The following is a 15,182-nucleotide window of genomic DNA, read 5'->3' on the forward strand; positions in this document are numbered from 1 at the left end:
CGGCCTGACGAACGGCATGTGTGTAAATTAACACTGAATACACGCTTCACAATCTGACCGTGTAGATTCTGGTTGTAATCACGCTACTGAAGAGTTTGAAACAAATAAAAGCATTTTTGGGCAACTTGTACAGTAACTCAGTGGTTGTTGTTTTTTTTTCATCACAGAAACCTTCATTAACATACCTTCAATTAAAAGGATAATGCTGCAATTTAGTATTAGTCATACTGACTTTTAGTCCCGAGTATGGGCCAAGCTTCAAAAGCATGCATCCTCCATTTCCCATAATGCAACCAAAAGCATCTTCTCCTGTCTGGTAAAAGCACAAATGATCACATTTTGAACTCCATTTTTCCCATCTGTAACACAGGCATTACAGACTGGATTACGCAGGCACAGGACCTTATACAACGTGAGAAAAATGGTCTTACAACATTCTTTATATTCATTATCCACATGCTATTATTAGCACCTGCATGTATGCCAGTATTACCAGGATCCTCTAAAGCCTTGTGCAACCATTTATTCCAAAGAAAAGTTGCATTTCTGTGATGTGATGTCAAGTCATGTTAGCATGTGAATGACTGATGGTCACATCTCAAAGACTGCTACACAAGTCAAATCACAAAGAACAAAATTTTATTATATAGTCATATTTGGTCGTGACATGTAAAACATCCACGTTATGTAAGGAACCTTTTGTGTTGCGGTCAAGCCGGTAGATCAGGACTGCGTAACACTGCAGAAGCAGACAATGGGTGCTGGTTTGTGTAGTTGGGGATGAACGCCTGAACGTTAACGCAGCCCCTTCTCCCTTCAGTCTTTCCGCCTCTGCATCAAATCTGAATAAAGAACTGATGCACGATTTATTGGCACAAGTCAGAGAGTCTTTACCCCTGAGCTGCTGAGACGGGGAATGCACAGAGAGGCTTATTATCTGTATTATCATCATTCCACACCGGCCTCTCTCTGTCTCCTCCTGCACCTCGGCACGCTCAGTGTGTCACTCCAGCTAATGGTCCGAGACAGGACGACCTCCCGGGGCCTTTTCTTTCTCCAGGAGTGAGTCATCTGCTGTCAGCCCAGAGATCCCTGTCAGCTGGCGAACGTCTGGCACTGTGCAGAGGAGGCAAGCGGGAGACACTTCATCACTTTTACTGTCGTTTGATCCCTCTCATCTTCTTCCAGGCCTTCCTCTTCTGAACTCTCCTCACTTCCAGAGTGGTGGTTGCCATTTGTCTTGGCGCCCTCTCCGTTTTCGATTCGTCCATTCCTGGCTGAGGCTTTCTTGGTGACACTGACCTCCTCCTCTTCTTCTTCTTCTTCTTCACCTGGGCAATCTGGGTCCTCCTCTTGTTCGCCGTCGCCATCATCTCCGTCTCGTTTCTCCTCATCGCAGCTCCCCATTCCTTTCTCCTTGTCAATCATGAAGAACGGCTCTGCGAGAGGAGTGGTATCCATTTCTTCATCCTGCTCCATGCTAGACAGGACAAAGCAGCAGGGGTTAGAAGACAGTCATTGGAAAAACACATCAAAACCTGAAAATATCAATCAAATAATTTTAATGTCAGTCTTTTATTTTTCAGAGCCAAATTCAATTTTCAGTGTCAGAATTCAAAGTCCCTGTTCTAGCCGCACACCGAACGCACTTTTTGCTGCGGTCCGAGTTTTGGACTTTTCAGTCAATGCAGAAAGACGAGGAAGTCACTGAGCTCTAGTCTGTGACCCGGGAGGTTAATTAAAGGTTGAGAGGGTCTGAGGCCGCGTTCAGATCGACCTGAGTCCGTCTGTCAGCGTAGCAGGGATGCAGGTTGAACCTTTCATTCTTTCATTCACCACTACGTGACACAAACTCTGCATTAAAGGTAAAAAGGTCACTGCTGTGAAAGCTTTCCAGAGTTCTAGACTTCATTAACCGCTGCACAGTGTTTCCGGGTCTGATAAGCTTTAAAATATAACTTCCTGGATCATGCTTCATGTCTCACATCCCCACTGCCTCCGACCCCCGTGCACTTTCTTCGGTCTGAATCCCCACCTGGACGGTGCTCCGGCCACTCTCATCTTCTGCCACATGTAGTTCAAGAACATGGAGGCCTGCAGCAGACGGCCGATCCTCTGCATGTGTCTCTCTGTGGGAGACAGACAGAAGAGTTAATCAGTGATGAGTTGGGATGTAGGAAGGCTACGCCGCCACTCTTACATCCACTTTGCTTGTGTAAACTGGAATATACTGCTTGAATGTCCCCCGTTTAAAGTGAAGAAACACATACCAGAGGAGGTATGTGTTTCTCCACTGTAAACACAGCCTAGTGTCGAGACTTAAATATCCTGTCTCTCCAGTTTGCAACATGCTCCAGCCCTGCTGCCGGTATCCTGACAAAAAACACTGACATGTAACCTAAACATACCATCTGTGAATCACTTTACTCAGAGTACATGGTTGTGCAATGGATATTGAATCATGACGCACACCAATTTGCTGAAAGAAAGGCTCAGACAGCAGGCACTTTCTGACTGTTGTCATTTCCTTTGTGAGAGACTCCCTATAGTGACTGAAAAGTGACTTAAAACCTGTTTGCGCCCATCAGCCAACATACCAGCTTTAGAGTTCTTTGGCACTTGTTCAAGTTACTGCTTTTGCCAACTAAGATGATACGTTCTGTCCTATTACACACGTCAGTCCTCCAATGTATTGTTCTTTCTCATTAGTGTAACTGCTATGTTTCTATCCCCTATCCCCTTTCTATCTCCTCATACTACCCTAAGCTACTCATGACACACACACACACACACACACACACACACACACACACACACACACACACACACACACACACACACACACACACACACACACACACACACACACACACACACACACACACACACACACACACACACACACACACACACACTCTTGCCCTCTGCTGACCTGTGTAAGGGATGAGTCCCTCCAGGTGCGTTCGGGCGCCCTGGTACTGCAGCAGCTCCTCAGGCGGCAGGTGTGTGAGGAGCACCTGCAGGACGGCCTGAGCATCGTGACAGTTTCTGGCGTTGGTGTTCCACGCCACGCAGAAGCGCAGCAGCGACTCTGAGAGGAGAGTGGGGCAGCAGGCGGTGATGAAGGTGGAGGGTGAAGGGGAGAAAGGAGAGAGACTTTACTTTCACAGCTGTTAACATGCATTCTTTCCTTGGCCTGCTGATCTGAGAGGACTGAGCTTGTGTTTGAGCAAGAGCCTCTTTGAAAAGGCGGCAGGCTTGTGAAATTCAAAGAATTTGTTTATTTTCCCCTCAACACAACATCACAGGCCTCTGGTCCATTGTTAAAATACCGGTACACTCCCATGTGTTTTAATGAGTAGTTTGAATCTCACTTTTAAACCTCAGAAGACTTTATTTCTTGGCGTTTCTGCCTTCCTTCATCAGAGCGGACATGATTACCTTTCTGATCCAGTCGAAGTTTCAGCACCGTCTTCTCCAACAGCTCGCGGTTATCCTCCACCTCACGGATCGCTACAAGGAGCATGAGAGGACGACATGTCAAAGGCAGCCGGCTGAGGTATGTTTGTTCATGCTTAGAGTGCAGAGGCGACTGGGTTTACTGTCCTCACACATTAACAATTAAACAACTTAGATAATTCACATAAGAGGAATTTCTGAATGTGGCATAAGTCACATCTGGGGCAGCTGAAACATCTTTTAATGTCAACACGTCAACATCCCTTCAATCCTGCAGGAGAGTAAAAGTCTGTGACAAGCATGAAAGCAATCGAAATTATTATGTAACTAAGAATGCATCTGCCTTTTGTTTGTTGACATGCGTGTACTGAATGAATGAATGCGTGCTGATTCACCCCCCCGCAGCATGAATGATGTCCTGACACCTGTTACTTAAGGACGACAACTTCTATTGTTCAAACAGGTGAACAGAGAAACAAACACAGACAGAATCAGAAGAAGAAATAAGGTCATCGTGGAGTTAGAGGATTAAGACCAACATAAACATTACAAACAATGTACGATATGTCCCAGAAACCTCTTTGTCTTGTCCCACCTGTACTTGTTTTCCCCAGCTCCTGGGGGACAGATTACCAACACGTCACCACAGATATTTGTTTTGAATTTGTTTTGCGGCTCAGCGTCATGCGACGGGACAAAAGAGCACGACGCTGCTAAATCCAGGTGGCTTTTTGTTGTTGCGCTCGCAGGCCCGTTCTTTGACAGCGCTGTGCCGTGTCTGCATCAACGCTCGAGTGAGTCAACTCCTAAAGCCAGCAGCCGCCCACAAAGAGCGATGATGGACTAACAGGACGACGGCTTGTCATGGTAACCGCAGGCGAAACCATGAAAGATGGACATATGCTGGCGGCTTGGGACCTTTGTTGTGCGTCATTTCCCGCCTCAGTTTCAGCTCTCTAGTGCCCGCGGTTCAATCTAAACCCCCAAAAGAAACAGCTGTAGCACGAAGTACCTTTGATAACGGTGAGCACAGTGTGAGGCAGGTCCAGCGAGATGGCGAGACCCAGCGCCTTCAGATACTTCTTCTCATGGAGCAGGTTGGACAACTCCTGCTGCCTTCACGCACACAAGAAACACACAGACACACGGTCATACAGGTAGACAAGCACACACGCACCTGCACGCATTTAAAAATTCACAGCAAATTAGGTCCTAAAATATCAAAAACAAAACGAGCTCCTCACAGTGGGTTCAGCTGTGGTTTGCTAATTTCAGGACGAATAACAGAGCGTCACACCCAACAAATCTGATGGGTTTACTTCAGGAACTTTTTATCATTTCCGTCATACTGAGTCCTTTCTGTCTGCGGTGCTGAGTGATAATAACTAATTTGTTACCCAGGTTGTCTGAGTGCATGTATGCACACATCAGTGAGCAAACACACACAGATATCTGAGGGCCAGTATTCCCTCAATCTTATCAGACACACACACACACACACACACAGAGCCCTGACCTTTGCAGGCCTGACCCAGGGAGGTCCACCTTAGTCTAACACGGTCTCTGTTTATTCACTGGGTGACAGACAGACAGACAGACAGACAGACAGACAGACAGACAGACAGACAGACAGACGGGATGGCGCAATAAGATGCAGGGTGGACCTAAGTCAGGTCTGGGGCCAAATCCTTCAGCCCTTCAACACAGAGATGGGATTTTGTTTGTCCATCATTTGCAGGGCTGAATCAGCGAGCTCTGTGATCAGCTTTTACCTCAAACATCATGAGTGTTACTCACTTGAGTATCTGGTCCTCCTGCTTGGCCTGCTCCTCTGCTAGCTCCACCTCTGTCACATCCTAGCAGTGGACAAAACAAACATTTTCTTCGATTATCTGTCGAAGCCTGCAGGGGAAATTCCTCGTTTTCCCCCAGTGGAAGAGAGAGCGGTCAGTCAGAGTGAAAGGTCAGCTGAAAATAAACAGCTGGATAAGACGTGGACTGAATATTTTGGTGAGCGCACCGTCAGGTGATTGACGAACATTGAAATATTTCTGATCTGCTGAATAACAAATCTTACACGTTCTTGTGTACAAACGTTCAGTCCAGTTCCTTTAAAGAAACTTAAGCTGCCACATGGTTCCTTCCTCAAACTGCCATGTCCATTTCCACCTTTTCTTCATTGTATTACCTTTATTTTGTGATTTATTTCCCAGAATGGAGAGAAGAAATGAACACTAATGGCAAAACAGAAAGAACTTTTTGCTTCTTCAATCTGACGATCAATACTTTTGGCTATTTAGAAATTCGCCTGCTAATTGATGCAGCTTAATCCTCTCTGTGTCCTCGGTACGACCATCAGTCCAATCACACTTACCGTCCACACGGTGATGTTAGAGTCTGCCGAGCCGGTCACCATCTTGTCATCTTTGCGGCTGCCGTGGAGACCCCACACTTTGTCCTCGTGCGCGTCCAGCGTCTTCACGCACTCATTGGTCTTTATGGTCCACAGCTTAACTAAACCATCAGAGCCGCTGAGGACAGAGCACGTTTGGGAGAGAGGAGTTACAACTACCTGTCAACAGTTCAGACTTTTATTTAAACGCCACACATGACTGACATTTTTCACTATTTTCTGACATGAATGATTTAAAACTGACATTAATAGACACTGAAAGCAAGAATTAGTCACAGCCCTGCAATCAGAACAGCCAGCATGCAGACTAAAAGGTCCAGGTTTTCAAGTGCGTAGGTGATGTACACTATTGTCGCACAATGCAATGCACAAAGGAAATGGAGGAGCTACTCACAGCTGGAAAAAATGAAACTATTTGTGGATGGTGGTGAACTGCAGAATCAGTATATTATGTGCTAGCAGTTTGAATTTGGGATGCAGCTCTTGTGTGTGTCAAATGTTTCCCTACTATGCTGATTTGAATGTTTGCTGTCAAACACCAGAACAACAGAAAACAGCTTTATCTTCTTCTGCCGGGCACTTGAGCATGCGGCTTCCTTTTGTTTCCACATTCTTCAGTCTTATTAGCAAACAAGTGTGACAAATGACGACTAGAGATAAGGTGATAAAGCATAAACGAGGGTTTTTGAGCTCGATTTCCTGCTGCAGAGCACAATGCGAGGCTGTTTGTTTAAAAAGGAATTCACTCTGCGCCGTGTCTACAGAGTGAAGTCAAAAATAAAGAAAGACACTACGACACCGGACAGTGCACTCTGAAGGAGGTGGGGTTACCTGGTGAGCAGCTGAGTGCCTCGGCTCACAAAGACGACCTTCAAAACGGACGCATCGTGACCCTCGAACGTCTTAAAAGCAGTAAAAAAAAAACAAAAAAAAAAACAGACAGAACATGTAATTTCTACTTTACAGCCACAAAAATATTACAGTCAGCTACAGGAACAGAACATATTTATGACTTATGAACAAACAACTCTTGACATATTTCAGATAAGCGTTACCTTGACGGGATTCAGGTCCAACATAATAGAATCTGTTCTAGAATTCTAGAATAGTTCAGATTCTGTTCAGATTCTAGAATAGAATCTGTCACAGCATTTCCAGTAAGTGTGTCACTGATAAAGAAGGGAGCTAAATGACACGCTGTGACACCTGCACGCTTAATGCCCACCTTGAGGCAGCTGAACTCCTGCAGGCTCCACAGCTTGGTGGTGCCGTCCGCGGAGGATGTGGCGAGCACCTGGTCGACGGGAGAGAAACAGACGGCCCAGACGCCGCGACGGTGGCCCCGAAACACCCCCAGCAGGCCCACGTCCCCCTCCCCCGCCAGCGACCACAGCTTGGCCGTGCGGTCCTGGGAGCCTGAGGCCAGCAGCTTGTCATTGGGCGACACCGCCACGCTGTTTATATCCTGGAGCAAAGGCGAGATGAGGACATGAAGATTAACTTCCTGGATAGCTAAATGGAAGGTGGAAGGAGAAAATGCTGTTTAAAAAAGAGATGGTGCTGAGAAACCAGAAGGAAAAAGGGAAGGTTGGAGAAAACGTGTGAAGGTATCAATCACTTTCCTTTCCAAGAGAAACAGATTGTCGGAATTCCTCTCTTTACACTTCCTCCAGCGTCACCTCTGACATCTCACATTGTGTCTAAATCTGATATTTCCTCTGGAACATGACAACAGACACAGAAAGGTGCAGTGACCGGGCACTGCTGACAGACACCTTGAGTGAGGAGCGTGCAGGTGCGGCAGGAAAATGTGGTGCACTCGAACTTTACTTCCCACAAACTTGCTAGTAATCAGCTCCACGAGTGAGCAAACGGCCGGCAGGTGTTCTGCACTTCCTTCTGAGAAGAATGGCTTGCATAAAACATGTTTCATAAGAGATAACTGGAGCCTGACCCACCTCTGAGTGTGTGTGTGTGTGTGTGTGTGTGTGTGTGTGTGTGTGTGTGTGTGTGAGTGAGATTCCACGCTGTGTTTCTATGTAAAGACTAAACGATCAAATCAAAAGTTGTACTGCTATTTCTTATTAATGTCTGCATTTAATCCATCATTTTAAAGGTAAAGTTGAACCCTCAGAAGCTCTGCTACACTATTATACATTAATAATTTGAGCAATCTTGGAATTATTTGATGATATTGTGTCTAAATTTCTCTTTCCTGAAACATTTCTCTCTCAACTTCTACTCTGTTTCCACCACAACTCCAACAATGACTGTGTTTACATGCATGAAAGTCTGCTTCCATTCACACATGAACCCATGCAGGAAATGTTCCTGAACATTTCAGGGTTAGACTGTGTGTGTGTGTGTGTGTGTGTGTGTGTGTGTGTGTGTGTGTGTGTGTGTGTGTGTGTGTGTGTGTGTGTGTGTGTGTGTGTGTGTGTGAGAGTGAGAGAAAGGGGCTATAGTTCAACATAGTTCACAAGTTTTTCCTGTACAGGGCATTTGCAGACACACCCTGACACAACTCGTTGGTTTCCATTTACAGTTGACTGAAAGTGAAGCTGTTTTTCTGCTTTGTTATGTGTATGTAATGCAGCCTCTATGTGCTGGGCTCAGATCTGGACAGGGACCATTGTCACGTGGTATAAAGGATAAATGCATTAAAAAAAATCATTGGCACAAAGATGTTGCAAACAAGAACAGATTTTGTGTGCCTATGTGTGTGCATATGTGTGTACGTATACTGTGTATACGTCTTTCTGTTATGCATACTATCGGCTACAAATGTGGGGTTTTGTGTTTGTACCTTATCATGTGCCTTCTCTGTCGTGCGGGGGGTCAGCCGATGTATGTCCGTCCCTGTCGTAGACAAGTCTGCCGGCAGATCCCACACCTTCACGGTGCAGTCCTGACTGCCAGACACTATGAAAGACGCTTTTATCCTGGACACAAACACACAGCGAAGAACATGTGTGAGTTGGTGCATGTAAAGAAAGACACAGGTGTGTGACAGCAGGAATGTGGAGTGTTACCTGGAGCAGGTGATGGAGCCCACAGCATTAGTGTGGCTGGAGCCCTGGGCCACGCAGTGCACCTGACCACTGTCACTGTCCATCTGCCACACACGCACTGACCTGTCCTGAAGACACACAACATGCAAGGGTTATTGCTGGCTTACACGGGGTTAACCAGTGTCTTTATTTATAGAGCAGACGCGGTGACAATGTGTGGGTTTGTGGCGAGGCTGGAATGCGCGCGTGTGCTGAATGCCTTCAGAGTGCACCATCATCTTCCTTAGTTTCTGCTCTTTGTCTGCAGCATCGGTGCATGGTGCAAACGTGTGCTCACCTTCGCGCAGCTTGCAAAGAGAAAACCCTTTTTGAACACGTCCAATGAGAGGACAGTATCTGTGGGAGATAAACCCAGAAGTGAATGTCAGAGTGGATAAGCATCTATCCAACCTGCTCTGCAGGTCACCTTTCAACAATACGAAGCTAAGATAACCTGACGGTGTCAGATCTGAATTCTTTGACTCTGGTTCCTCTAATGATACCCTTCATTTTCACTAATCCTACAGCTGTTTATGGAGCCCATCTTTTTCATCTTTTGCTTCTGGGAACTCTGTTAATAAAGATTTTGTATAACAAAATCAATGTTTAACCAATAGCTTTTAAATCATTCACATCTATTTTAACATCTTTTGTGTTTCATTTGTTACTCTGTGAAAAACATTTTTTTTGTTGCAGCTGACGACTTCTCAACAGTTGGCCGATCCTTTACTCATTATTACCAGTGTGGTTATGTATCAGTAATTGTAGTAATATTTCCATTTCCTGTCACCCAAGTTTGTCCAAGTCATAGAAAAACTACAGTAAATGTTGCAAAAATAGACCTTAGAATATCTGATTTTCCTACATTAATAGTGTCTGACCCAGAAAATGACAAATAACTGCATCAAACTGAGATAAAACACTGATTACACAAGTTTATATTTTTTACATTTTGCCTCAGTGGGGAAACAACCGCTCACTGCAGCACTGTGGAAACTTTCTGCCCTCTGCTGAACAAATAAAACACACTGTCACATGCAGATACGCGCACACACGCTGCCCTCTGCTGGAGACTGACCTGTGTGTCCGTACAGGATCTGGCAGCTGTTGGTGAGCAGCTCAAACACCTTCAGCTGGCAGCTGTTGGTGGCCACCACGATGTGGCTGTCATCTTTGCCCAGAAACTTCACGTCCAGCACCTCGTCACTGTAACCCACAAACTGCGAGAGGGTGGACAGAAGAAGACAGCGTCCATTAGGAAGAACAAAACATCTATAAGTAAAATATCTCTAAACATGAATCTAAATGCCCCCCACATGTGCACAGTATCCTCAGAGCCCACCTGCTGCTGTGTGGTGAGACCAGGCAGCTGGTACAGCAGTATGTTGTGTTCTGCTGTGACTGTGGCCAGTCTGGAGGAGGCGGGCAGGTGAAGAAGGTACATTAGGCCGCGGGGGTTGTCATCCATCTCCTCCTCCTCGTCCTCCTCAGAGGCAGCAGTGAGGGTCTGGGCATAGACACATCGTGCTGTGCTGGCCTCCCACACTCTCAATATGCCTACAAGAGGAAGGAGGAAGAGGTGAGCGACAGAAGACGCAGAAACACAGGTAAGTTGTTCAAGAGGCGAACCTTTGCTGCCAGCTGTGATGAAATGCAAGTCCTTGCTCGTCACTCCAATCTGAGAGAAGTCTTTATTCTCAGGCAGAAGCACAACACCCTCCACAGCCTGGAGACAAGGACAACACACAGAAATCAAGCTGTGGCGTTTTTCCCCCCACATGTTTCTCAAAGCCCACCATTTTCTTCATTTTACCTCATACACCGGTACAGTTCTCTTGGCTTCCTGACTCTTCAGGTCCCACACTGTACAGATCTTGTCTCGGCCAGAACTGCAAATAAAGATCAGCATACAATTACACACAAAGAGCACACAGCTGTCAAAGCATCAGAAACCCCAAAATGCTTTAAGCTAACAACTCATCCACTGAGCATACGATACCTGACCATGGTGTCACCATCGGGGCTGAAGCTGAGCGAGGTGACGGCGCTGTAGTGGCTCTGCAGCACGCACACACACTGGCTGGAGCGCAGGTCCCACAGCCGAATGCCACAGTCCAGAGAGGAGGAGAAAAGCTGCAGTCTGCTGATGTCCGGGTGGAACTGGACCAGGCTGCAAAGACACACAAGGGACATTTGTTACCAAATTAAGTTACAGATCAGTTTCTTTCACTTGAACTTGAGGAGAAATGACACAAATCTTTTCCTTGAGCCGAGTTTACATACATATGATTCAAAGCAAGTGTGATTCATTAATATCCGAACTTACTGTACGACGCCAGATGACCCTTTCAGGTTGTGGGTGCAGTACTGCTTCACCACATCCCAAAGCTTTATAGTGCCATCACAGCCACCTGCAGGACAACAAGAAGCCAAATTCTATGTCTCACGGCTATGTAGCAGAGATCAGCAGACACATGGAGCACAAAACACACAATTAAACTGGTAATTGCCGACCTGTGGCCAGGAGGGTAGAGGTGGAGTCAAAGGTCATGCTGGCTACAGGAACAGTGTGAATGGCCCTCCAGGAGCGAGTACACTGAGCTTGCCTCCAGTCCCACTGCTTCAGCAGCAGAGCTCTACTAGCTGTCACCAGCAGCTGTGGTGGGAAACAGAGCAGAAACATATTAAACGCTCTTTTTTTTTTTAGGTTGGCAAAACGAAATCACACCGTGAAGTCTGACTGTTTGCTTTACCTCATCATCACAGCTGAGTGCAAAAGATGTGATGTCTTCTTGATCATCCTGAAATGACATTATGGACAGACAAGACAGAAAGGATGGTGAAAGGTATACTCAATTTGAAACAGTACAAAGACTATATATTTATTGTTTGACATCATCAGCATTTTTGTAAGTATGTACTTAATCTGAATTTGATGTCAGCAACACGTTTCAAAGAAGTTAGGACAGGAGCAACAGAAGACTGGGAAAGTTGTGGAATGCTCCAAAAACACCTTTGTTTGTATCATTCCACAGGTAAACAGGTTCACTGGTAACAGGTGATAGTATCATGATTGGGTTTGAAAGTTTAATTGCAATTTCTGGCACCATGGAACATAAAAGAACAAGCACAGACGTTGGCAGGCAAAAGTCAGTCAGAAAGCTCTGTTATCCAGGTGGGCATGAGCCCCCTCAACATGATGAAAGTGGTCTTTGAGACAGGGGCTCTGCTGCTGTACATAATGTAGTCATTACTCTGGACTCACATGTTCAATACTGTGGACGATCTTCCCTGTGCTGATCTCCAGGACATTGACACGAGATCCACAAGTGCAAAAGATGTACTTTTCATCTTTGCTGATCTGAAAAAATAAATAAATACACAGACAGTGTTCAAGGGCAGTCATGCGATTTTAAATGTCCAAATCGTTTTGGTAAGGGATATTTTGGTCGCTTTGCATCGCCTCTTACTTTAATCCGCCCCCCACCATCATGGTAGTGTATTACTCACCTGCACCTTTCCTCCTTTGTAAAATGGTTCAATCTTGCTGGAAACAGCATAACTGTAAGAGAACAACAGAAATATGACTGTCGGCTGGAGCGACTTTAAATGACATTTTAGCCTAGCTCCTGTTAGCCAGCTAGCAGTGTTTACAGCTTGCACGTGCCATACGCCAAAAAACTTACTTTGTTTTGAACTGAAAGTTGCTATTTGCCATGTTGCTCACGAGAAATGCCAAAAGCGAAATATTTTGACAGATATGGTGATGTAAATGACTTGTTTCTCAGTTCACACGTTGGCTGAAGTCAACACATCGCTCCCGCATGTTGATAACTGAGTCGCACACATTGTACGTCATCGAAGCGCACTGAGCTGTGATTGGTCAGACGGTTTTTGCTCGGAACACTGCGAAATCCCATGTCTATTGCCAATAAGTGAACAGACAGAATTTTATTTAAAACGCACGTAAAATGGCAGTTGTTTTGGGAGAATTTAAGTTCACGAACAACATTTTTGCATTGCGTTTGATCGCTACCATCTCAAAATGAACTTTTTTTGTCCCCGAGGGTCACAACAATAGCCTCAGCTGAGCTATTCATGTTTAAAAGTTCCTGTTCGACGGGCGGAGGCTGAGCTTTCATGCTAGAACAGCAGGGAATGGACGCGCTCCATAATGAGCGCCATTCTCTCCCATCGTTTTTATAATTTACTGTTTTCATTTGTCCGCATACAAACACACACGGTCCCTCCTTCGTGTTTTGTCACGAATGTTCATGTGAGTTGTATTGATAACACGGGTGTGTGTTCCGTCTGTGACATGTGAGAGGACCGATATGGAGTAAACCAGCGCTGGGAATGGAAACACGGTGAGGAGCAAGAGATTACCATGGTGAGTAGACAACAGCTTCTGTCTATTTATTGATCTATTTTTAATTGTGGGTTTTATTTCTCAGTTAATTAACAGGTATCGTAAGAGTAAATTCTCAGGCTATTACACCTGTTCTTAATGTACCTTCTCTCCTAATATCTTTGTTAAACTCAGAAATTTGCTTTCCCTTTTTCCATTAAGAATATAAAGCCTTGTATTAGTATTGTGGTATTTTTCTATGAAATTTTCGAATTGACTAACAATGCAACTATAATAATGAGAAGAATGTGTTTAGAAGCATTTTGTAATTAGTTCATGTTTTGTGTTGAAAAAAGCGTTTAGGCAGAAGGATTACGCCTGCTTTTTGTTATCATGTGATCAGTCATATGACTTTCCAGAACGATTCTTTTGTTTTGTCATGTCTTGCCTTTATGTTGAAAACACTGTGGACTTGTTGCCAGCAGCTGTACAGCCATGTGTTACAGCTATAGAGATATAAAACTCACCCACTGGTACCTAACGGGTCACAGTCTGTCCATCTCTTCATTTGAAACAACTTTATTGTCTTCCTGGAATAAATGATAACTAGTACACGCTGATGACACAGAATAAAGTAGCATTTTCACTGGTCACATCCAGGCAGACCCAGAGGTGTCAACACAGAGTGGGGGCTATGATGTGGAGCTGTTTGTGGACACCCCAGACTACGATCTGATCTGCACCATATGCCAGGGGGTCCTCAGGTGTCCAGTAAGAGCGGCATGCCACCACATCTTCTGCAAGAAATGCATCTTACAGTGGCTGAAGAGGTACTAAACAGAACATGGATCAATAGCACGACACAAGAACATTATAAAACAGTACTGTACTGGATTATTATTCATATCTGGTCCGTAGAGATGAACAGGACTAATTGTTGATTGTCATCTATAGGCAGGAGACCTGCCCCTGCTGCAGGAAGCCTGTTAACCCGAGCTTGATCTTTGTCATGTTCAAGCTGAGCAAATCTATCGGACGCATGAAGATCAAGGTAAGAAATGGAAAACAGAAGTTATACATTTGTACATGGATTATAGTCATCAAGGCGCTTTGTGCTGTTATCACGACAACTCTCATTATAGTAATTGAGTGGCTATATTAGTACTTTGGTGAAAAAGTACAAATATGATAACATGGCCTAAAAAGAGGCCTTGTACTATCTAGTCTTGAGGCTCTGGGGAGGGGCTCACTAAAGGGGTCCACAGTAGATTTTTTCCCAGGGTGTTCATCTGTCCTTGTGAATTGGTTCATAGAGCGTATTCAGTATGTGAACCTTGTCTTTTATACTTACTGATTTCTTTGTATATCTCTCTATCTGGCTTCTTAACAGTGTAAGAATGAGATCCGTGGCTGTGCAGAGACCTTCTCCCTCTCAGAGCAGTACTGCCACAGCATGAGCTGTCTGTACGAGCTCATCCCCTGTCCGTACCAGGGCTGCCGGGCGCAGCTCCTCCGCAGGGACCTGGACACCCACTCCCGCCACTGTGAACACTGGCGTCAGCCCTGCCACATGGGCTGTGGGACGATACTCTCCCACCGCACACAGGCTCAACACAACTGCTACAAGCAACTGAGGCAGGAGTATGAAGCCAGGCAGAGGAACCACAGAGCCATTGCCACTGCCCTGCAGAGGAAGATGAGGAGGATGCAGAGCACCATGGCCCACATGAAGAGGCAGATAGGGCTGATATGCGAGAGCCTGGAGGTGATGGATGACCTGCATGAGGTAGAAGAGGAGGACCTGGGAGAGAGCAGTGGCAGCTCTGGTGGGACTCCAAGTAGCAACAACAGCAGCTGCTGAGGGACGAGTCCATTACTGCCGCTGGTTGGCTACTGCTGTGTACATCTGCAT

The 15,182-nt window shown here is 45.5% G+C and overlaps 2 protein-coding genes across 2 annotated transcripts; one reads left to right on the forward strand and one right to left on the reverse strand.

The window, feature by feature from the left end:
* Positions 1-618: 618 nt before the first annotated feature.
* On the reverse strand, positions 619-12,772 carry tbl3 (transducin beta like 3). Its single transcript, XM_070980209.1, has 23 exons — positions 12,609-12,772; positions 12,433-12,484; positions 12,188-12,283; positions 11,676-11,723; positions 11,437-11,578; positions 11,249-11,333; positions 10,922-11,092; positions 10,736-10,811; positions 10,552-10,648; positions 10,265-10,479; positions 10,001-10,142; positions 9,221-9,279; positions 8,905-9,011; positions 8,679-8,814; positions 7,098-7,337; positions 6,704-6,774; positions 5,834-5,990; positions 5,257-5,315; positions 4,472-4,575; positions 3,442-3,513; positions 2,933-3,091; positions 2,036-2,129; positions 619-1,480 (listed from the first exon to the last, which is right to left on the reverse strand). Exons 1-23 carry the CDS (start codon positions 12,638-12,640, stop codon positions 1,096-1,098), a joined length of 2,799 nt encoding a protein of 932 aa, XP_070836310.1. The 5' UTR covers positions 12,641-12,772; the 3' UTR covers positions 619-1,095.
* rnf151 (ring finger protein 151) lies at positions 12,655-15,131 on the forward strand. Its single transcript, XM_070980698.1, has 4 exons — positions 12,655-12,690; positions 13,931-14,100; positions 14,225-14,321; positions 14,661-15,131. Exons 1-4 carry the CDS (start codon positions 12,655-12,657, stop codon positions 15,129-15,131), a joined length of 774 nt encoding a protein of 257 aa, XP_070836799.1.
* Positions 15,132-15,182: the final 51 nt, after the last annotated feature.

Source organism: Chaetodon trifascialis, chromosome 15, assembly GCF_039877785.1.
Source record: "Chaetodon trifascialis isolate fChaTrf1 chromosome 15, fChaTrf1.hap1, whole genome shotgun sequence".
Classification (NCBI taxonomy): domain Eukaryota; kingdom Metazoa; phylum Chordata; class Actinopteri; order Chaetodontiformes; family Chaetodontidae; genus Chaetodon; species Chaetodon trifascialis.